This window comes from Myotis daubentonii, chromosome 1 (genome assembly GCF_963259705.1).
Source record: "Myotis daubentonii chromosome 1, mMyoDau2.1, whole genome shotgun sequence".
NCBI lineage: Eukaryota > Metazoa > Chordata > Mammalia > Chiroptera > Vespertilionidae > Myotis > Myotis daubentonii.
This window is the reverse complement of record NC_081840.1, coordinates 125,431,537-125,453,906: the sequence shown is the minus strand read 5'-3', so window position 1 is coordinate 125,453,906 and position 22,370 is coordinate 125,431,537. Positions and strand designations below refer to the sequence as shown.

The 22,370-nt window shown below is 38.8% G+C and overlaps 2 protein-coding genes across 4 annotated transcripts in view; one reads left to right on the top strand and one right to left on the bottom strand.

Annotated features, from left to right (window-relative positions):
* Positions 1–18,260, top strand: part of GEMIN2 (gem nuclear organelle associated protein 2) — a 48,610-nt gene extending 30,350 nt beyond the window's left edge. The window contains exon 10 of the mRNA XM_059659535.1: positions 18,209–18,260. Within this exon, the coding sequence (XP_059515518.1) occupies positions 18,209–18,245 (37 nt within the window). The 3' untranslated portion in view covers positions 18,246–18,260. The remainder of the gene's footprint in view (positions 1–18,208) is intronic.
* On the bottom strand, positions 2,001–20,586 carry TRAPPC6B (trafficking protein particle complex subunit 6B). 3 transcript variants are annotated; one of them, XM_059659585.1, is made up of 6 exons: positions 20,168–20,560; positions 13,271–13,338; positions 12,327–12,480; positions 10,838–10,921; positions 5,594–5,687; positions 2,001–4,790 (listed from the first exon to the last, which is right to left on the bottom strand). In XM_059659585.1, exons 1-6 carry the CDS (start codon positions 20,246–20,248, stop codon positions 4,759–4,761), a joined length of 513 nt encoding a protein of 170 aa, XP_059515568.1. In that variant the 5' UTR covers positions 20,249–20,560; the 3' UTR covers positions 2,001–4,758. The 3 variants fall into 3 exon arrangements, with proteins under 3 accessions (XP_059515568.1, XP_059515575.1, XP_059515584.1); XM_059659592.1 differs by having other exon boundaries at positions 12,327–12,444; positions 20,168–20,530; XM_059659601.1 differs by lacking the exon at positions 5,594–5,687 and having other exon boundaries at positions 20,168–20,586.
* Between the last annotated feature and the right edge of the window lie 1,784 nt (positions 20,587–22,370).

Genomic DNA, 22,370 nt, shown 5'->3' with positions numbered 1-22,370 from the left:
ATGTGGTACAGGGAACCAATAATTTTGCCAATAGTTACAAGTAAAGCAGACATAATTTACATTTTAATCTTTTCTGTTGTCTTCAGAAAGCTGATTTTTAAATGTTGACTTAATAGTCCAAGTTGTTTTCTTGCCATAATTTAAACATTCTCTCGTTGGATATCTAATTTGTTTTCAGTGTTAATCCAGTATAGAAAATGCTACCGTGACTATCTTCTTGTACATAACTTTGCTTTCTTTGGTCCGAGTTCCCAAGAGTAAGGTTGCAATTCATGAGTCTTATCAGTTAATGTTGCATTTGAAAACTTGACTTAACTGAGGTTTTTAAAAATTAGGAATTTTTGTTTCTCATCTGATAATTCTGGTATAGGAAGTTCAGGGCTAGTACAGCAACTTTATAATATCTGAAATATCCTGGGCTGCATCCAGATTTCTTTTTTATCAATTTTAGCTTTCATCTTTTCAGTCATGGTATGGTTGCTTTGTCTCTTATCTCACATCTGTATTCCAGGAAGGATAAAAAGGTACCATCCCTTCTTGCTGCTTATGTCAAAGGAGCAAAGCATTATAAGAAACCCTCAACTTATAATTTGCTAGTTATATTTTCTGATTATAAAGAAAGATGGAAATAGAAATTTTTTTTAGCAGAGCACACATTGCCATTCTTATAAAAGATGTTCTGTTAGAAAAGAGGGGACCCCCCCCCCCAGTGGCTACTAGATAGGTAGCCAGCACTGTCTACTATAAAGAGCTTAGCTTTCCAACCTCTACCACAACCAACTGTTATAGCTTCACATTTGTTGTCATATTGATGCTGGGGGAGGGGGTACAAAGGGGTTGATTTTATTTAATTTGTTAATTATTGTTTTAATTTACATTTCTTCCACAACTAGTGGTGGAACACGTAGTCACGCACACTACTCACACAGAATGAAATTCCTGAGGACTGGATAGCATACAAAAGAAGGCAATTTTGCATGTGCTGAAGACAAGTGGTATAAGAATTTATTTTAATAGTTACACCTCTATTTTCTAGCAAGCTGGAGAATTCCCAAATAGGTAAATAAGAACCCATTTTTATAATGACTCATTTTGGCATAAGGATTTTTTTTCAGGAATGTAAGGACAAATAAAAATAGATATTTTAAGGCGTTAATCACAATTAAAAGTATCTTCCAATTTTAATGAAAAATTGAAGAAAGTTCATCCACTCTTAACAGAGGTATAAAACCTTAAATTTGTTGAGAAATTATACATTTTAAAGGTATAATTTAGAAGTAGTTATTTTGAAAATAATAGCTACCAAATAGTAATTTAATTACCATTTGGAGGTCTGTGGAACAATGACAAAGTAAATTAAATTGCACCTGTATTTTTTTATTCACATAAAAGATACATTTTTTTTTTTTTTTGGTCAGGAGGATATTATACACTTACTAAATTTTGATAATACTTTCATTAAAATTTTATTAATTTTTAAGTAAGATTATTTCATGTGTCTCTTAGAATAAGCCAATTAGAAGCTGACTTATAATAAAATTGATTAACGTTATTTAATCTACTCTCTGGGACAGAAAGAAAAATGTTTTATAGACCCTAGCCAGGTAACTCAGTTGGTTAGACGTCATCCCAATATGCCAAGGTGTAGGTTCCGTCTCTGGTAGAGGCACATACAAGAATCAACCAATTGCCCTAACTGGTTTGGCTCAGTGGATAGAGTGTCAGCCTGCAGATTGAAGGATTCCAGGTCCGATTCCGGTCAAGGACATGTACCTTGGTTGCGGGCACACTCCCAGTAGGGGGTGTGCAGGAGGCAGCTGATCGATGTTTCTCTCTCATCAGTGTTTCTAACTCTCTATCCTTCTCCCTTCCTCTCTGTAAAAAAATCAATAAAATATATTTTTTTAAAAAGAATCAACCAATGAATTGCTTAAATGGGTGGAACAAATCGATGTTTTTCTTTCTCTTCCTTTCTATAAATCAAATAATTTTTTTAAAAATTAAGTCATTTTAAAAAATTATAGAGATGTCAATTTGATCTCTTGTTTGTATCACAATTATATTTTGCTATGCATATTACCAATTGCCACCAAATTTCTAAAACAAATGTTTCCCAAATTGCCCTAGAATGTTGATTTATTTGGGCTGGTAGTGTTTCTGGAAAAAATGGCTCTGCAATTAAATACTAGGTTAAATAAATTTTTTTTTTCTGAACCTATAAACATGCCATTAATATGTGTTAGAACAAAAGATGGATTTCCAAAATGCAACTATATATATAAAAGGCTAATATGCTAAGTGTCCTTCCCTCCGTCTGGGTAATGATATCACGTAGCAACACCCAGCTTCCTCTCCCTGGTGACGACTAGCCTCCTTGCAGTTTCTTCAGCCCAGGAGCCAGCTTGCTTCATAGCCAACTGCAAATACTTTACACTGTAACCAAATGTCTGTGAAGAGTTTTCCCGTGCCTCATCTCATTCGATCCTCACAGAAGTCCTGGAGTAGGTAAATAGGAGACTCAGTGGAATCCTGTTTTCTTTTCATTAGCCGGAAAACGGAGATTTAGAAAGTTTAGAGACTTGACTCAACTGAAAAGAAGAAATGGTGGACCTTGAAAATGACTTCAGGTTTTCTCACTGCACAGAATATAGTCAAACACTGCTACAGTTAAATATTTTACCCTTTGTTCTCCCTGCATGAGCTATAATAATATGCTTCGTGTTAATATTTACTACTGTGTTGCTGACAATTACCTGAAAGAGAAGTTGGGGTGCTTCACTGTGCTGGAAAAAGTTTAGCTAAATCAGAAAGCAGGTCAGACTAAGCAGGTTTGTTCTGTATCTATAAAAGGCTAAGTTGACTCGGGCATGTGCAATACATATAAAGCTCTCGCTGGCACCAATCGCACACGTGTGTTTCGATCTGTCATTGTCAATCTTGAATTTGGTTGACACTTCTATTATAAAGAGCAAATAGTGATATTAAAATATTTCTTCTAATTAATTTCCTTGCAATGTGCATGAATTCGTGCACTGGGCCACTAGTTTGATCACAGTACTCATTTTTCAAAGAATACTTTGAAAAAGTTGTAGGTTCTATTTAGTGTCTTAACTTTTATGACCCCAACATTTGTGCCAATCCCAGTCTGATGCCTAAATTGAACTCCCATCCTACAGCAGTATTTTAGTCAGATTTGGAAACAATTCACCAGGTAAACCTGGCTTTCAGTCTGCTTTCCCTTACTCATGACATGTTGGGTTCTACTATGGATTGAATATTTGTGTCCTCAAAAACACACATGTTCCAATCCCCAAGGTAACAGTATAAGACAGGGCCTTTGGAAGTGATTATTGGACCATGAGGGCAAAGCCCTCTTGAATATAATCAGGGCCTTTATTTAAAGAGACCCCAGAGAGTAATAAGCTAGTCCCCTTCACACCAGATAAGGACAGTTAAGAGATACCCCTCTGTGAATTAGGAAACAGACCTTCACCACACTCTGAATCTAACGCTCCTTCTAACCTGTGGGAAAGAGTAAATAAGGGAATAAAGATAAAGAAGACCTTGGTTGGGTAACTCATTTGGTTAGTATTGTCCTGAAATGCCATGGTTGTGGGTTTGATCCCAGGGCAGGGCACATACAAGAATCAACCAATGAGTGCATAAATAAGTGGAATAGCAAATCAATGTTTTTCTCTCTCTAAAAATCAATAAATAAACCACAAAAATCTGCCACCTACCAATCTGGAGTGATCTGCCTTAAAAAAAATCTATAATAATAAAAGTATAATATGCTAATTAGACTGAACATCCTTCCGAGGCTGCTGCTGCGAGGGCTAGGGCGGCGACTGGTGATGCTGCCTTGGCCCTCAGAGCCCCTTGCACGAATTTTGTGCATTGGGCCTCTAATATATATATAAAAGATAAATACTTCACGAGCACTTCTATGCAGGGGGAGAAAAATTGAAAGTTGAAACTGTAACAGGAATAAGTATAAAAATTTCTACCTAAAATACCTAATATTCTTTGGCCCTGGAGTTACTGAATTCACATTTAAACTAATCTATATTTCAATTTTATTATATTAATGGATCTCTCCAGGACTGAATTCTATTAAAGTAAAATTATGTTTTTGAGTAAATTTAGGCAGCCTGATATGACATATCTCACACACATCTACACTATACATAATGAAATCCTTATATGGGCCTCTAGTATATAATGAAATACTTATACAAGCATAAAAATCCTTAATAGAAATAAATTATAAGCAATAAAATAAAATCTTATTTAGTGTGCTGTTTGCTTTTTTTAATAACTAAAATTCATAAAGGAATCAAAATTTGTTCATTCTTACACAAATGATTCTGACTCTTTTTATGCTAATTTATCAAACCCTGAGTTTTGCTTTTCTGTCTGTGGTTAAACATACATCCCTAAGCAAGTAGAAATGTTAAAATAAGGATCCTACAACTTGGTGTTTATTTATTTGAAATTGGGATTTTTTCATTCTGAATAGTTTGAATAAAGTATATGTTATGGTAGAATGTCTCTATCTGCTTTAACTTGACCTATGTTAAACTGATAAAACACAACCTTAGTCCTACTTAAGAGTACATCTTTCATTATATAAGTTAGCAAATAGCTTATATCAACACAAATGTCCAACAATTTTAATTAAATCATTGCTACTTGAAATACTTTATACATGAATAATTTAACTCTTTACACTGTTGAAGCATTGCATTTCAGTATGTTCTATGACTTCTGTATCATCACCTGAAATTTACCTAAAAAAGAAAACATGAAAAATAATTTTGATTTTAGGAACAAGGAAAGCAAGTCTAAACATCAGTTAGTAGTTTTAATCAAGAAACTTGTTATGACAAACTTTTCACATTTTTTGTTAAAGGAAACACATTGAAGCTCAAGTCAATTTTATTCTTGGTTGGTATATCTGGGTGAAAAAATCTTTCCGAATGAGTTTACTGATTTAAAAAAAAACCCAGCTGGCTTTATCTAGTTTTACGTAATAATTATTGTCTAAAAAACTTTAAAAGTATATTTCAATGCTATAGGGAAATTTTCTATTTGAAAGAATACAACAAACAATTTTCCTTTAAAAGTTAAGAATCACCCTGGTGTGTGTGGCTCAGTTGGTTGAGCGTCCTTTTCCCAGGGAACGAGGTTGCCAGTTCCATTCCCAGTCAGGGCACACACTGGGTGGCCGCTTGATCACCAGTAGGGGGTGGGCATGAGGCAATCGATGTTTCTCTCTCCCTCTCCTTTCCTCTTTCTCTCTCAAATCAGTAAAAACATTTTTTTCTTAAAAAGTTAAGAATCATTCCTTAAGTTGTCTGGTAAATCTGGATTTCTTTAGCACATTTTCTTATATCAATGTCCATTGTGAATTCAAAAATCACTGAATATAAATAAGTATGCTACATATTACTACATTAAATATTAAAATTGGTCAAAGTAAAAAAAATGGTTTTAGCATTTTAAATTTCCTCTAATTTAACAAAAACAAAAAAACACCAGACCTAAAAAATAATAACTAAAAACATTTAGAAAAAATGTGAATTCAACTTACAGGCAGGCATTGAAGACACCTCAGCTGTTACAATACTTTTAATCCCCAAGTTTGATAAGCCACCTCTGATTAAGCCACATGTAAATGCTAAATACTAAAAGGAAAAAAAAGTGTGAAGAAAATATTAAGGATTTACTAAGACAGAAAAGTCTATGGATAAGTATGACATTTAAGTCTTCCTATTATTAAGTAATTCCTGTTTTTAAAAAAAGGTTGTGGAAAAACTTTTCAAATTACTGAAACTTTGGATTGTTAGAAGATTTCCCAGCTCCTTGCAACTAAAGTATGACACATGACAAGTTCTGCCAATTGTGTGCTCCAGTCCAGGACTCTGAATCTAGAGTGAGTGACAAACTCAAGCTGGAAACAGGTTAGAATTAGTTCTAGAGGCAACAAGGGTGGCTGTGTCTAATGTCAGTGCTGACTGAAGAATTCTAACCAGATCCTCCCAGTGGAATGATTAGGGGCTATCTTTCTGGCTGCTTTAACGTCCCAGGATTCTTGCCTGTTTTCTTCCCATCAGTTCTGTGAGGTGATATTATTCCATTCAATCAGAATTGGTTTCTGCTTCCCACAACCAAAAATCATGATTTGTTCACAACAAAAAAATTATCTAGTTCAAAATACCATTAGTGCTGAAATTGAGAAATCCTGTCATATAGAAACAAGGAAAGGGACTGAGCTACAGCAGAGAAAGCCAGGACAAAAATGGGAACTAAAAAATTAATAATCTAAGGAATTTTTCATTATCTACATTTCTATATTATATAATATTCAACAATACTATGTATATATAAATAATATAGACTATTATTTTACAACTAGTGGCCCAGTGCACAAAATTCATGCACATTAGAAGGGAATTAATTAGAGGAAATATATAATATTGCTGTTTGCCCTTTATAAAGTGTCAGAGATGAAAGGAAATTAGTAAAATGTATATGAAAATATATAAATGTATTAATAAAAAATAAAATGATATAACAACAAAGACATAAAAACAACAAAAACATGATATGAAAACAACAAAAACATGATATAAAAACAGTGATGCAAACAATGACTGATAAAGTGATTAAACTTATTCTAATATCTCCCTGTATACCACATTAAGAGTGAAAACACTTTCAGAGTGCTTGACTAATTTCCCTTGTGATGAAGTATTTACAACTTTAACTGTAACGTCACATGCTCTTTGAACTCGAGAGAAAGCAACATATAACTGACCATGTCTGAAAACGGGTTCAGGTAGGAATATTCCTACTCTGTCTAGAGTTTGTCCTTGTGATTTATTAATAGTCACTGCAAATGCTGGCATCACGGGAAACTGTCGTCAAATTAATTTAAATGGGAGGCCAGTGTCAGATGGGGACAAATCAATTCTTGGAATCAGAACAACCTCCCCCTCTGCAGATCCTATTAATACTTCAGCTTCGATGATGTTAGGTCATAATCTTTTGATAATAAATCCAGTACCATTACAAAGACCCCATTTACTATTAAGATTTCTTAGTAGCATGATGATTGCACCCACTATCAATTTTTAATTTATGATACAGCATTCCCAAAAGAGTAATATTATTAAGAAATTCAATGGGAAAATTTTCCTTTTCAGCATCTTCTGTTCAATCAATGGAATCATCCCTCAAATATGTGTGAAATCTCCGAGTATATCCAAAATTTCTTCATTTAATTTTTGAACGTGCTCATTTTTTGGACAAAGAATCGCACATTTAGATATATTTTTAATATTATCTACAGATATACTATTTCCAAAGGTAGCTTTAATAATAGATCCGTTACAAATCATTTCACAGGGGATTTCAATAATATCCATTCCTAAATAAAAACTGCTATCAAGCCCTAGCTGGTTTGGCTCAATGGATAGAGCATTGGCCTGCGGACTAAAGGGTCCTAGGTTCGATTCTGGCCAGGGGCACATGCCTGGGTTGCGGGCTCTATCCCCAGTAGGGGGCAAGCAGGAGGCAGCCAATCAATGATTCTCTCTCATCGATGTTTCTATCGCTCTCTCTCCCTCTCCCTTCCTCTCTAAAATCAACGCTAATAAAAGAGAAAAATGGTAATTGGCGTACGAGCTACCCTTTCTTTGGCTGATCAGGGCTATATGCAAATTAACTGCCAACTAAGATTGGCAGTTAACTGCCAACAAGATGGCGGTTAATTTGCATATGTAGGCACAATGCAGGGAGGCGAAAGGGAAAGCAGGAAGAAGCCCCCTGCCACTGACAGTGATCGGAAACCCAGGGGGGAGCTAAGAGCTGGGGGGCAGGGAAAAGGCGGCCCTGGGGCCACCTTTGCCCTGCCCCCCAGCCATGATCGGAGAATCAGGTGCCTTTTCCGCCCTGGCCAGTGATAGCAGGAGCCAGTGATGGGAGCTGGGCATGGTCGAAGCTGGCAGTCCCAGGAGCTAGGGGTCCCTTGCCGGGGCCTAAAGCGAAGCCCACGATCGCGGGGCCGCTGCAGCTGCGGGTCCCCACTGCCCGGGCTGGACGCCTCAGCCAGAGGCATCCTGCAGGGGCAGGGGCGGAGCCCGCGCGATCGCGGCGCCCCCCGCTGCCACTGCAGGTCCCTGCTGCCCGGGCCGGAAGCCTAGGCCAGAGGCGTTAGGCCTGGGCAGGGGCGGAGCCTGCAACCACGGGAGCTGGGGGTCCCCTGCCCAGGCCTGACGCCTCTGCCGGAGGCCTCAGGCCTGGTCAAGGGGCCGATCCGGTGATTGGTGATCGGAGGGTGATGAGGGTCAACTCCTCTGGCCAAGGCATCAGGCCTGGGCGGGGGCGGAACCGGGGGTTGGGGGGATACGATGGTCCCCTTGCCCAGGCCTGAAGCCTGGGTCAGAGGCATCAGGCTTGGGCGGGGGGTGGAGCAAGCGATCAGAGGGAGATGGGGGTCCCCTGCCCAGGCATGATTCCCGGGCCAGAGGCCTCAGGCCTGGGCGGGGGCCAGAGCCAGTGATCGGGGGGAGATGGGGGTCCCCTGTCCAAGCCTGACACCTCTGGCAGAGGCGTCAGGCCTGGGCAAGGGGCTGATCAGGTGATCGGAGGGTTATAGGGGTCTACGCCTCTGGCCGAGGCATCAGGCCTGGGCTGGGGGCAGAACCAGTGATGGGGGGAAATGAGGGTCCCCTGCCCAGGCCTGACGCCTCTGTCAGAGGCGTCAGGCCTGGGCAAGGGGCCGATCCTGCAATTGGAGGGTGATGGGGGTCAACGCCTGAGGGCTCCCAGGATGTGAGAGGGGGCAGGCTGGGCTGAGGGACACTCCCCCCAACACACACACACACACACACACACACACACACACAGTGCACGAATTTCGTGCACCGGGCCCCTAGTAATATATATATAAAAACAAAACAAAGAAAACTACTAGCCGGTTTGGCTCAGTGGATAGAGTGTAGCTACGCCTGTGGACTGAAAGGTCCCAGGTTCGATTCCAGTCAAGGGCATGTACCTTGGTTGTGTGCAGGAGGCAGCTGATCAATGTTTTTAACTCTCTCTCCCTTCCTCTCTGTAAAAATTCAATTATATATATATATATATATATATATATATATATATATATATATATATATATATATAAAAAAAAATAACTGCTATCAAGTTTGCCATCTCCAAGTTTTACTAACCATTCACTATAAGCAGAATTCTCTGATCTCATTTGTTTTAAAGGACAACTTTCTGAAACATCCCCAAACATTACAGTACTTTAAACTCGTTTGTACTATGGCTGATCGCATAGCATGTGGTACAATACTGAGACATTGTTGAAAATTCCCGAGAACTTTCCCACCAAATGCAACATTCAAATTCATAATTTCTCTTAGTAATCTGTCTGTGGCATTTATAGCAGGACTGGATGCCATGGTGCATTCATCAATACTGAGAAGCTTGGCCTTTTTAATGGTTTTAGCAACTTCACTCTTTATATTGAGTCTAGAAATTGAAGTTTCATTTAATGGAATTGGTCATTTATATTGGGAATGAAAGGTTCTTCCACCGAGAAATTTGCAGCAATTCCTGTAGACGCTGTAGGTAAAACAGTACCACCATGACCTCTAATATAATGTATTAAAACTTTATATGTTTTTCCACTACCACCTGGACCATCCAAGAGAAAGCATTTGGGGCATACAGTTTGATCTTCAATGGCTGAAGTTATAGTCTGAAAAGCAGCTTCACCTCAGTGCTAGGCCTGCCTGCACCTCCGCTGGGCGCCAGGGGTGGAAGTCCCCACCCCCGTCTCCACCCACCAGCTCCAGTCATGACTGGAACACCGTTAAGACCAATTAGCATATTATCTCTTTATACATATAGATATACATAAATGGGTACTGATAAGCATTTAGAACTAGAGTCATGAAATTCTGAACTGGAAGAAAGCTTACAGACTTTATAATACAGAAATTATTATAACCAGTTTTATTAATGAGGAACTAAGTTCCATAGGGGTTATGTAAATTACCCAATGTCACAAACCTGTAAATTGTGGAGCTTAGCTTAAATCTACATTAGATTTGGTCCCAAATTTAGATTTAGTTGGTCCCAAGTCCATGTTCTTTCCTCTATACTTATATTGCCTTTGTGTTAGATGATTTAAGGTATGGGCAATTTTTTACAGATAAATAGCAACTTAGATGGCCCCAGATATTTTAATCACTTCAAAGGAACCCTTACATTAAAACTTGTCATCTTTCTTTAATACATATATCTACTTATTTTTTGATTCCTACATGAGATTAAAAAACAAAAAGTACACAAAATCCGGAAACAAATATAATTAACACAAAACATGTATTCTTAGAAACATTGTTAACTATGTTTAAAACAATTTTTTTAACCTACTAAAGGAAATTGTAAATATAAACTCTGAGGTCAATAATTTTGCACAGCTAATAAGAGTTTTATAAGCTTGAATATCTTTTCTGACATATCTATGCTATATTCAAAAATTTATCATTAATCCACATTCAATTGGCATTTAGTTATAGTGTTTCTTTAATTGGTCATCATAAGCCTACTTAGCTACAATTTAAGTTATTTTAATATGATGAACATCTGTCTCCTATTTCAAAGAAAAGTGTTTAAACAAAAAAGCAATATGGTAAAACCTATTTTAAATTCAAAAGTCTGTTGTATTTGGCACTGTACTTTTCCCTATGGTTCTACTCTTTTCATAATAATAAATAAAATTTTAAAAAACCTCAATTTTTTTTATTCCATTAAATACCTTAGATGCATGTTCTAAGTACTGTTTTCCTGCAGACATCTGAGTAAGCAGACGGAATTTGTTGTCTTGAAGTACATAGATGCCCTGTTCCAAAAAACAGAAAACACATCCAAAGTCACTATAGTCTGCAGTCCTTAAAAATTACCTTTTCTTCAAAATAATAAGAGCTTTCTAAGTTATTAAAACTCCTTTCTATTGGCCAACTTTTCTTTATTTACTGATTGATTTTAGAAAGAGAAAAAAAAACATCAATTTGTTGTTCCACTTATTTATGCACTCATTGGTTGATTTTTATATGTGCCCTGATTGGGAATCAAACCTGCAACCTTGGTGTATAGGGATGACACTCTAACCAACTGAACTACCCAACCAGGGCCTCAAATTCTCTTTGAGTGAAGGAGGTCTGCAATGTTCAAGCTCAAGAGTTGTTCAGTATTATATAACTATATATTTATTGAATGCTTTTAGATACTGAAGATAAAAAGATGCATGAGCCGAAACCGGTTTGGCTCAGTGGATAGAGCGTCGGCCTGCGGACTGAAAGGTCCCAGGTTCGATTCCGGTCAAGGGCATGTACCTGGGTTGCGGGCACATACCCAGTGGGGGGCGGGCACATACCCATTGGGGGGCGTGCAGGAGGCAGCTGATCGATGTTTCTCTTTCATCGATGTTTCTAACTCTCTATCTCTCTCCCTTCCTCTCTGTAAAAAATCAATGAAATATATATTTTAAAAAAAAAAAGATGCACGAGACATAGACTCTATCCTTAACTCACAGTCTAGTGCAAAAAAATCACCAATACTTATCCAGGTAAAATCAGCAGTTATGTATTATTAACTCATATCTATGAAGCCAATCATCAGTCACTTCTTCCCATTAGTATTTCAAGTACTTCTAAAGTCAGGTTGATATTGTTATATGAAAAAATAAATTCTACAGATAGCTACTAGATACATTCTTTTCCTTTTTTATACTTAATCAAAGGGTCAAATCCACTCTAAATACTTCCTTAAATGGATTTTAAATGCACATTTTCCATGTAGTCTATTGATTTTTATATTAAAATATTTTAACAGAAACTATGACAGCAACTAAACAATACAAGACTAATTTATGTTCCATAAAATGGACTTCAAAAATTACTCTAAAGGCATAAATGTGATATATTTGTGGTTCTGCTTCTTATTACCTAAGTAATAATAACTAAGAAACTAAATCCTAAAACTTTATCATTCTGACATTGCTATTTTTTAAAACTTAAAATAACTTATTTAATTGGGGGAAAGAAACAGCTATCATAACTGATCATTGTCCCTTTGTCTTTATTCACTATATCCTATTAGAGAATATAACTTATTAATAACATATAAGAGAAACATTCCAAAGTTGAGTAGAAATTATTTTAAGTTTTAAATAAGTAAATCACTAAAATAGGACATTTATAATAAGTTAAAGGACTTAAAAAATAGGCTTTAATTTATCGAAATACCTGATGATTTGTCCTGAGATTGTCGATTTGTTTCTTGAATACTGTAGTCCAGAAATCTTTACAAATGAACTTCATAATATCTAACTCATCCTTGAACCTCGCGGTATCTTTTGTAAACCTAAAAAGATCAACTAGAAGTAATACGGTATTTTTCCTCCAAAGAGAGTAGGAGGGGCAAATTGTTAACTAATTTCCAAATGCCAGAATAGCACTGAATATTGATAGTCATAAAGTGATAAGCATCAAGCGAAGTAGGTCCCATCTCAATAGATTTACATTCTTTAATACAATTATGGGGCTAAAATTGGTCTAACAGTAGAGTCTAACAGTAAGTTGCAGTTTTAGGTGCAATTCATCCCAGCACATCAGAAACAGCTGAGGATGATCACGGTATTGTTACATAAAACAAAGCTCAACTATTTAGAGAGAAAGGAATACTAAAAATTGTTCTATAAATTAGAAGATGACTGCATACATAAACATAGACTCTAAAGCATTTCCACCTATGCATTTAAACAAAATATGCATTTAAATAAAATATATTTAGGTTAAAAAAACCTATGGAACAAAATTTTAGATAGCTACTTTAGTACATCAAAGTTTTCAAGGAAAAAAAGGCTCAAATATATAAAATATATATTTTCTTCAATATTAAAACATAATAGTTGAATAACTGAGTTAAAATAACATAAGACCTAAAAAGAAATTTCAATTTTTGAATTAAAGAACAGAGAAGAATTAAAGTATCTCAAGTATTTTTTTAAAATATATTTTATTGATTTTTTACAGAGAGGTAGGGAGAGGGATAGAGAATTAGAAACATCGATGAGAGAGAAACATCGATCAGCTGCCTCCAGGATCTCAAGTTTTATGCAATCTTTTGAAATGGATCATCGTTGTTCATAACCTACCTGGAAGAAAATTTTCAAATCCAGACTGCTCACCTTTCTATCAATCCTTGTCCCACTCGAAACCCCATGTTTTCCAGCTTAGTAATACAGCGTCCATTTTCCTATTTGAAAAAATAATACCTTAGAATACTTTTAGAATGTCAGAATGTTGGCATTCAAAATTGTTTTAAAATGTTGGCTAAGCCGAAACCGGTTTGGCTCAGTGGACAGAGCGTCGGCCTGCGGACTGAAGGGTCCCAGGTTCGATTCCGGTCAGGGGCATGTACCTGGGTTGCGGGCATATCCCCAGTAGGAGATGTGCCGGAGGCAGCTGATCGATGTTTCTCTCTCACCGATGTTTCTAACTATCTCTCTCCCTTCCTCTCTGTAAAAAATCAATAAAATATATTTTAAAAATAAAAATAAAATGTTGGCTAAAAAAATTTAATGTAAACATTTATACTTTCTTAATTGAGACATTACAGCAAAAAGTGAATTTTCTTAGTACTAATCATTTTCATAAGGCAATAAGATAAATAGGGAACTGTTGCTTATTATTACTTTTCAGAAATGTTGAAGCCTCTTCATAATTATTCTCCCCCTACTTATTTTCCCCCATTCAACAATTCTTCTCTCCTCAGTAGTTATAAAACTTGGTATCAGGAGCATTTGAGATCTTGCTTCCCAGGAACTGTCCTCAGTTTTGGCTCAAATAAACTCTTATAAAATTCTCTAAAAACAAAAATAGCCTTAGCCAGTTTGACTCAGTGGATAGAGCATCAGCCTGTCGACTGAGGGGTCCCAGGTTCAATTCTGGTCAAGGCATATGCCCGGGTTGCTGGCTTGATCTCCAGTGGGAGGCATGCAGGATCAGCCAATCAATGATTCTCATCATTAATGTTTCTCTCTCTCTCTCTCTCTCTCCCTCCCTCCCTTTCCCTTCCTCTCTGAGATCAATAAAAATATATTTAAAAAAATAAATAATAAAACTTGGTATCACCTTTGATTTTTTCTGTCAGTCATTCACTTTGTATGGTCATTAAGTTCTATTGTTCCTTGTTTCAAAATGTCTCTTAAGAGTTATCCAGGCTTTCTAATTCTGTGTGTCTATATTGATGACCCCATCCTATGCCTGGAATAATGCATTTGCTTTGTTCTTCCTTTGACAATTTCATCGTGTTAAGGCTTTAAATACTATCCCTATGCTGAAGACTCCCCAAATCTTCTGAATGACCAACAAATATCTATACAATCCAGACCCATGTACCTCTTGAACCTCAACCTTCTACTCTTCTTCACTCATTCTGTTCCAACTGCACTGGTCTCCTTGCTGTCCTTAAACATGCCAGCCGTGCCCGTATCTCAGGGCTCTTGCATAAGCAACTTTTCTTCCAGATATTCACAAAAATCAACCCCCTCACTTTAAGTCTTCGCTCACATGTCACCATCTCAAATGAGGCCCATTTTATTTTATTTTTGAGGCCCATTTTAACCATTTCTCTAAAATTGCAACCTCATTCCCTTTCAGCAACTCTCTATGTTAATGATTTTCAAAATGTGATTTTTCAAGACCAGAAACACTGGCATAGAAACCTATAATGATGACGAATTCTATAATTCCACCCCCAATTTACTGTATCAGAAACTGGGTGTAGAATCAGTAATCTGTTGTAAGACACCCTCTAAAAGTGATTCTGATAGCCTATCCCACTTCCCTGTTTAAGCTGTCTCCAAAGAACTTATTTCACCATTTCATGTACTGTATATACATTTTACTATCTATACATTGCACTATATATACATTTTTATATTGCCGTGTCCCTCCATCTCCACCCTCCACTAGAATACAGCTCCAAGAGGGCAGGACTTTTTATATATTCTGAAGCCTGTTTGTCTTCCACTAAGAAGTATACCATGGGCCTCATTATTTGCTGAACTTTCAGTACCATGTACTCCACTTTGGAGGCTATAACTACTAAATCTGTATTTCTAGTATATAGTTTATTGGACATAGCATCTAGAGGCCTACAGGCCCCTCAAATAGGCATATCTAGCCTACTTGTCCTCCAGAATTCCCTAACTTCATTAATGGCACCACCATCCCTAGTTACTCCAACCAGAAAACTTCCATTTTCTTCACCTCTTTGCTCCAAACCTTTCTCCACACACTGCTGTCCAGTCCTGTGGAGCCTATCATCTACATGTTTTCCAAAATACATCTTCTCTCTCCATCCTTACTGCTTAAGTTAGCCCTTTTCATTTCTCTCCTGGTTTTCAGTCAGAACCTTCCAACTGATCTCCTTGACTCTACTTTTTTTCCCCTTTGATTTATTTTCCATATTTATGTATAGACTTTCTAAAAAACAAATCATGTTATTTCTCTACTGGATCTCTCAGAAGCCATCCCCTTTCTTCAAAATAAATCCAAACTCCTTAGCATGACATTACGTGCCTTTCCTTAAATGATCCCTGGCTAGCCCTGGTTGGGTAGTTCAGTTGGTTAGAGCGTTGTCCAGATATCCCAAGGCTGTGGGCTTGATCTCCAGTCAGGGCTCATACAAATATCAATCAATGAATGCATAAATATGTGTAACAACAAATCAATATTTCCCTTTCTCTCTTTCCCTCCTGCCCTCTCCACCACCACCCCCGTCGGACTTTCTCCCCCTAAAAAATCAATCAATACAGAATTAAAAAAAAAAATTAAGCCGAGGCCGGTTTGGCTCAGTGTATGGAGCGTCGGCCTGCGGACTGGGGGGTCCCGGGTTCGATTCCGGTGGGGGGCGTGTGCCTGGGTTGCGGGCACGTCCCCAGTGGGGGATGTGCGGGAGGCGGCTGATCGATGTTTCTCTCCCATCGATGTTTCTGGCTCTCTGTCTCTCTCCCTTCCTCTCTGTGGAGGATCAATAAAATATATTTTTTAAAAAAAATTAAAAACTGATCCCTGGCCCTAGCCAGTTTGGCTCAGTGAACAGAGCATCAGCCTGCAGACCAAAGGGTCCCGGGTTTGACTCCATCAAGGGCACGTACCTTGGTTGCAGGCTCCTCCCTGGTCGGGGCTCATGCAGGAGGCAACCAATCTATGTGTTTCTCTCACTTTGATGTTTCTCTTTGTCTTCCCTCTCTCTTCTACTCTTCCTAAAAATCAATGGGAAAATATCCTTGGGTGAGGATTAACAACAACAACAACAACAGAAACAAACCCAAACTGATCCCTGACTAGTTATCCAGAATCACTAACAGCCACATATCCACAAACATCCTTCCTTCTACCGCTCTGAAACTTCTGCAGCATCTCCAGAGTTCCACGCTCTCTTTTGCCCCTTCTTCTGCCTCCATGCCTTTGTTAAAGTTGTTCCCTAAACTGCACATGCTTTAAATTCGGCTCAAGTATCACCTCCTCCCAGAAACCTTCCCTGATGCTCCTGTTTTCCTAGAGCACACTGTACATACACTTATTGTACTTATCACTACCCTTGGTTTTTCTGTTATTTTCCACACTCATTCCCAAACATGCTCAGGTGGAATAAGTACCTATAAGTCATGATGGTAGAACAATCTACTCTTTGTAGAATCATCCAGGAGCATATTGGTTAGCAGGAAATACACTTACTATGTAGGCATTCTCAAAAACTAACTATGATCACACGAACTTTTAAAATAAGCCCTAGCAAATACCTTCTGATGTTACTACTTCATTCCCTTTGGCATCTGTGAGTGCTCACTAGTAGGCACCAAATTTTAAGAAAATTAAACTTGACAATATTACCCATTAACTTTTCTAAAAAACCTCTTCTCCATAAGTTGGTAAATACCTAATTATTCAGTTTCTAGAGATTTAATTCCTCTTTAATATAGTTTGACAATCACTGATTTGGAGGGTGAGAACATTGGTTCTTTATTTCATTTCAAAACTTATGACTTTGTCTAAAAAGATATATAAAAACCATTTCTGGATGACATGATTATGTATCTTTCTTTTACATTTTTAAAAAATATATTTTGATTTTTTCCAGAGAGGAAGGGAGAGGGATAGAGAATTAGAAACATCGATGAGAAAGAAACATCGATAAGCTGCCTCCTGCATGCCATCCCTACTGGGAATGTGCCCGCAACCAAGGTACATGCCCTTGACCGGAATCGAACCTGGGACCCTTCAGTCTGCAGGCTGACGCTCTATCCACTGAGCCAAACCGGTTAGGGCTGCCACATAACTTTTAAAAATTACTTTGTTTATACGTACTTTACATTTCCCCCCCACCATAAACAAATTGCAATAGGAAAAGTTATTTATTTTTATTTTTTTTATTGATTTCAGAGAGGAAAGAAAAGGGAGAGAGAGATAGAAACATCAATGATGAGAGAGAATCAATGATCGGCTGCCCTTCTGCCTTCTGCCGTCCTGGGGATCGAGCCTGCAACCCGGGCATGTGCCCTTGACCAGAATCGAACCCAGGACCCTTTAGTCCGCAGGCCCACCGTGCTCTATCTACTGAGCCAAACCAGCTAGGCAACATGTTTTAAAAATTCTTGTGATACACCAGTTGAAAATTGCTGGCTTAAATTATCAGTCATGATTACAACAGCTCTGTTTGATTCTTTTGGATTAATACATTAGGAAAAAGATAAATTTTTTTTAAAAAAAGATGGTTTTCCTAGGCAAGAGCCGGAAGAGAGAAAGTAGAGAGAGAAAATGAAGATTACTGGTTGCATGTTGAGGGCTAGGGGTGGGGGGTCAGGGATAGTATGATAAAGAGTAAAAGGGGTAAAAAAAAAAAAAAGAGTAAAAGGGGTGTGCTACTCATTATTCTTTGGGGAAAAGGAAGACTAGCTTTAAACAAACAGTAAACATCTACTCCTCAGCACTTAACACAAGTGGTAAACATTAATAACTCTTGGTTGTTGATGATGATAAAGTCAAAAACTTGTAACTTGGAAAAAAATCTCTATTACAGATGGATCTGATAACAATAGAATTTGCTTCTTTTCCAGTACTCTTCCTGAAGTCTTCCTAATGATATCTCCCTAATGACATTTGCCACAGATTGGATGTTTGTGTTGCCCCAAAATTCAGACGTTGATGGTACTAGGAGGTGGGACCCTTGGGAGGTGAGCCCTTAAAAATAAGATTAGTGCCCTTATAAAACAACTCCCAGAGAGCTAGCTAGCCCCCTTCCACCACGTGAGGGCACAGCCAGAAGGCATTCATTTATTTATGAACCAGGAGGGGCCTTCACCAGACACGGATTCTGCTGGCACCTTGATCTTGGATTTCCCAGCCTCCAGAACTGTGAGAAATAAATCTCTGTTGTTTTAAGCCACTCAGTCTATGGTATTTTTTTTCCGGCAGCCGGAATGTACTAAGACACTATCCTCTTGCAGTTTACAATCTGGCAGTTCCTCTTCCTGGATATCCTACAGCAGTGGTTCTCAACCTTCTGGCCCTTTAAATATAGTTCCTCATGTTGTGACCCAACCATAAAATTATTTTCATTACTACATCATAACTGTAATGTTGCTACTGTTATGAATCGTAATGTAAACATCTGATATGCAGGATGGTCTTAGGCGAGCCCTGTGAAAGGGTCGTTCGACCGCCAAAGGGGTCTCGACCCACAGGTTGAGAACCGCTGTCCTGCAGGCATATCAAAATTTCAACCTGCCCCCAAATGAAAAATTCATTATCTTCATCTCTTTCTTCTCCTTTATTTCTCTCCAACCAACTAGGCTTCTCACTCTAAATTTTCAATTCTCACTCCTATACCTAACCAAGTCGTAGAGATTCCACCTCCTATTTTTCAAATTTGTTCGCTCCTCTTCTCTCTATCCCTGTCTTAATTCAGATTTTTGTCACCTTCTGCCTGAGGGCCTGCAATACATGATCTTCTCACCTCAAGGATCTTCCCATCCAGCCAGTCCCTTTCTAACACATGAATGGGCCATGTCATTCCCCCTTAAAGACCCTTTAACTCTTCCACTAAGAAGGTTCTAATTCTTTAATCATTCAGGGTCTTTCTAGTTTTAGCTCTTAACACATTTAACTCTCCCTATCCAATCCAGTCACAATGAAATACTTAAGCATATTTAAATACTTCACACGCATTCATCTCTCTATGCCTTTACCTTTGCTTAGGATGCTTTTCCTACCCCCACTTTCCACCCCTCTTTATCAATAGCATTACAGAAAGGGCTTCTGACTTGAGCATGACTTTGGAATATCTCATTTATAAAGCCTGTTACAACTCCATAATTCCATACCTAATTACCAGCCAAAACCTTAATTATTCGTTGAACCCCTATTCCCCAACCACTGTGAGGCAGGGATTTTATTTTATTCACCTAGCACAGTGTCAGGCCCACAATCTGTACTAAAAGTTTTCGGAGTGACTCAATGAGTGAGGACTCCCACATATTAGAGGTAACCCCTACAAGGATGGGGCCATTGTTTCCTTCATTACTATACCCCAGCACCTAGAAAACCAGCTCTAACACAATGTGCGTTAAGTATTTTTTAATTAATTAATTAGTTTCCTAATGATAGTAACGCCTGCAAACTGCTTTGATCCCAAACCTCATCAGGTTTCTGTCTTGGGGTGGGCGGAGCGGTAGGGACTGCGGCGAGGGGTGAGCAGGGAGGGGCTGGCTCGCAGGCTGGGACAGTCTGCGCGGTGGGCCGCTCAGCAGCGCTGGAAATGGAGGATTATTAAGCGGGTGCCAAAGTCGGCTGTGCAGTTAACCCTGCCCTAAAGCACGGTAGAGACAACACTGAAAGAAAGGAAATCTGCGGCCTGCAGGTCACAGGTATGGAAATGGACGAAAAGGTATCAAATAGAAGATGCGAAAGAAAAGCAGATGGAAGACCGCAGACAGCTCCCCGTTACAGGGCCGAGGAATCCGCCGGCAGCACCGGCTCGGGACGGCGGTGGGAGGAAGGAACCGAGGGAAACTCACCACCTCCCCCTGCTCCGCGGACTTGTACACGCCTGACACCATCTCGTTATGGAGAAGCAAAAACAACGCCTCGTCCGCCATTTCCTGCTTATTCTTAAGCTCTGGTTTTCGGCTCCGGCCCGTGGGTTCCGGCTCGCGCCTGAGCTATGCGGGCCGCCCCGCCGCCCCGCCGGTCTGCGGCCCGGCCCGCGTTGCTAGGAGACCGGGGAATGGACACCGTCTCCCGAAGGCGGGCTCTGCGGGGAGCCCACCCCGGGCCGGCCCAGGAGAGACTCTGACAAGGGCGGGAACCAAACCGAACCCGCAGACACCCGGCCGGCCCCTGGGCGGGGGGCGAAAAAACAACTTCCGGTCCCCTCTACCCGGGCACTCAGTCAGCTCTGTGATCGCGGAGTTCCTCCCCTGGGGGGGACTGCTGGTGCCCGTGTGACGTCGCTGGGGTCCAGGCGATATGGCTGGGGTGGCGCTGGGGACGGATGGTGTTAAGATCAAGGAAACCCCCACGGCCATCTCCGTGTTAATTTCCTGGGAGTTGGATGAACCCACGAGAATGTCTATAGCAGTGGTTCTCAACCTTCCTAATGCCACGACCCTTTAATACAGTTCTTCATGTTGTGGTGACCCCCAACCATAAAATTATTTTCGTTGCTACTTCATAACTGTAATTTTGCTACTGTTATAAATCGTAATGTAAATCTCTGATATGCAGGATGTATTTTCATTACAAATTGAACATAATTAAAGCATAGTGATTAATTACAAAAACAATATGTAATTATATATGTGTTTTCCGATGGTCTTAGGCGACCCCTGTGAAAGGGTTGTTCGACCCCCCAAAGGGGTCGCGACCCACAGGTTGAGAACCGCTGGTCTATAGGCTTCATCCAAAGCTTCCACTTCCTGCCCTACGTTTAATATGAAAAGTTGTAAAAACAGTGACTAAATCATAATTTTTCAGGCTATACATTTTAGATATATTGAGAAATTATCCCAATCCATATTAGTTTAAGCCTAGGTAGAAAGACGATTTAAAGCCATTTTGGACACCAGGAAGAGGCAAGGAAGTAAGCAAAGAACTAGATACTCTTGAACCAGAAGACACAAATTAATCAGAGAATTCAGTGAATGGAAAAAGTGCTAAAGACTTCAGAAAAGCAATGTTGTTGTGGGATAGAGTTCATAATAACCCACGACAGATGTGAAACAACTAAAGCAATGCAAATACCCATGTTAGATAAATGTATCTCTTAAATTTTGCAAATTTGGATTAGTTAAATGTGTTGCTTAGCATGTGATTAGCTCTTGTCTTAATAGACAAAGCAGATTTTTTTCCAATTAATTCATTGCTTCCCAAAATTAACATTGAGTTTTCTCAAATTTTAACCTCTCAACTCTTCATATCCTTTCACAGGAATTTAAGATCATGTCCCATAACTGGAATTATGGTAGCTTTTTCTTTACATGTCTCTTCTAATGCTTGGATCACTTTATTTGATCATCACATAAAATAAGCATAAAAGTTCTACCTGAGGTTTTGAAAACACTAAATAGTGTAATTTTGAAAATGTAATCTTAATTTTTCCAGCACTAAAATTTCCCATGTGAAGTCAGGTCCTTTATGTCCCAATTGCATTCTTTTTTTAAAAAAAATATGTTTTTATTGATATTTTACAGAGAGGAAGGGAGAGGGAGAGTTAGAAATATCAATGAGGAAGAAATAATCCATCAGCTGCCTCCTGCACACCCCCTACTGGGGATGTGCCTGCAACCAAGGTACATGCCCTTAACCGGAATCAAGCCTGGGATCTTTCAGTCTGCAGGCTGAAGCTCTATCCACTGAGCCAAACCAGTTAGGGCCTAATTGCATTTTTTCTTCATCACCACCATCAAGGAATAGGAGGAATCCAGGCTCCCTATTGAGGTTGAAGAGTAAGCAATTGACCAACTTATTAAGGTTGACTTCTCAAACTACAATAACATGGAATTCTTAGAATATTTTGGAGAATGGAGGGGAAACATTTATTGAGCATCTACTACTGTAAATGTTGAACACAGCATTTCACTGATTCTCTCCCCATAAATCAGACCATGTTAAATTGGCCAGGATCCAAGTAACAGATACTTTAGAAACAGGAATAGATCCTGGTTTTGGTTAACTCTAAAAGCATTTTTTTATTAAAACACTTTTCTATTTGGTGTTAGG

What these genes read in the sequence shown, in the direction of transcription:
- TRAPPC6B (XM_059659585.1), bottom strand. Translation starts at nt 20,248, where the DNA reads ATGGCGGACGAGGCGTTGTTTTTGCTTCTCCATAACGAGATGGTGTCA. An exon ending in ATCTCAGGACAAATCATCAG is followed by an intron (nt 10,922 to 12,326) that starts GTATTTCGATAA and finishes TTTTTGGAACAG; the next exon opens with GGCATCTATGTACTTCAAGA. An exon ending in GGTGTCTTCAATGCCTGCCT is followed by an intron (nt 4,791 to 5,593) that starts GTAAGTTGAATT and finishes TTTCTTTTTTAG; the next exon opens with GTAAATTTCAGGTGATGATA.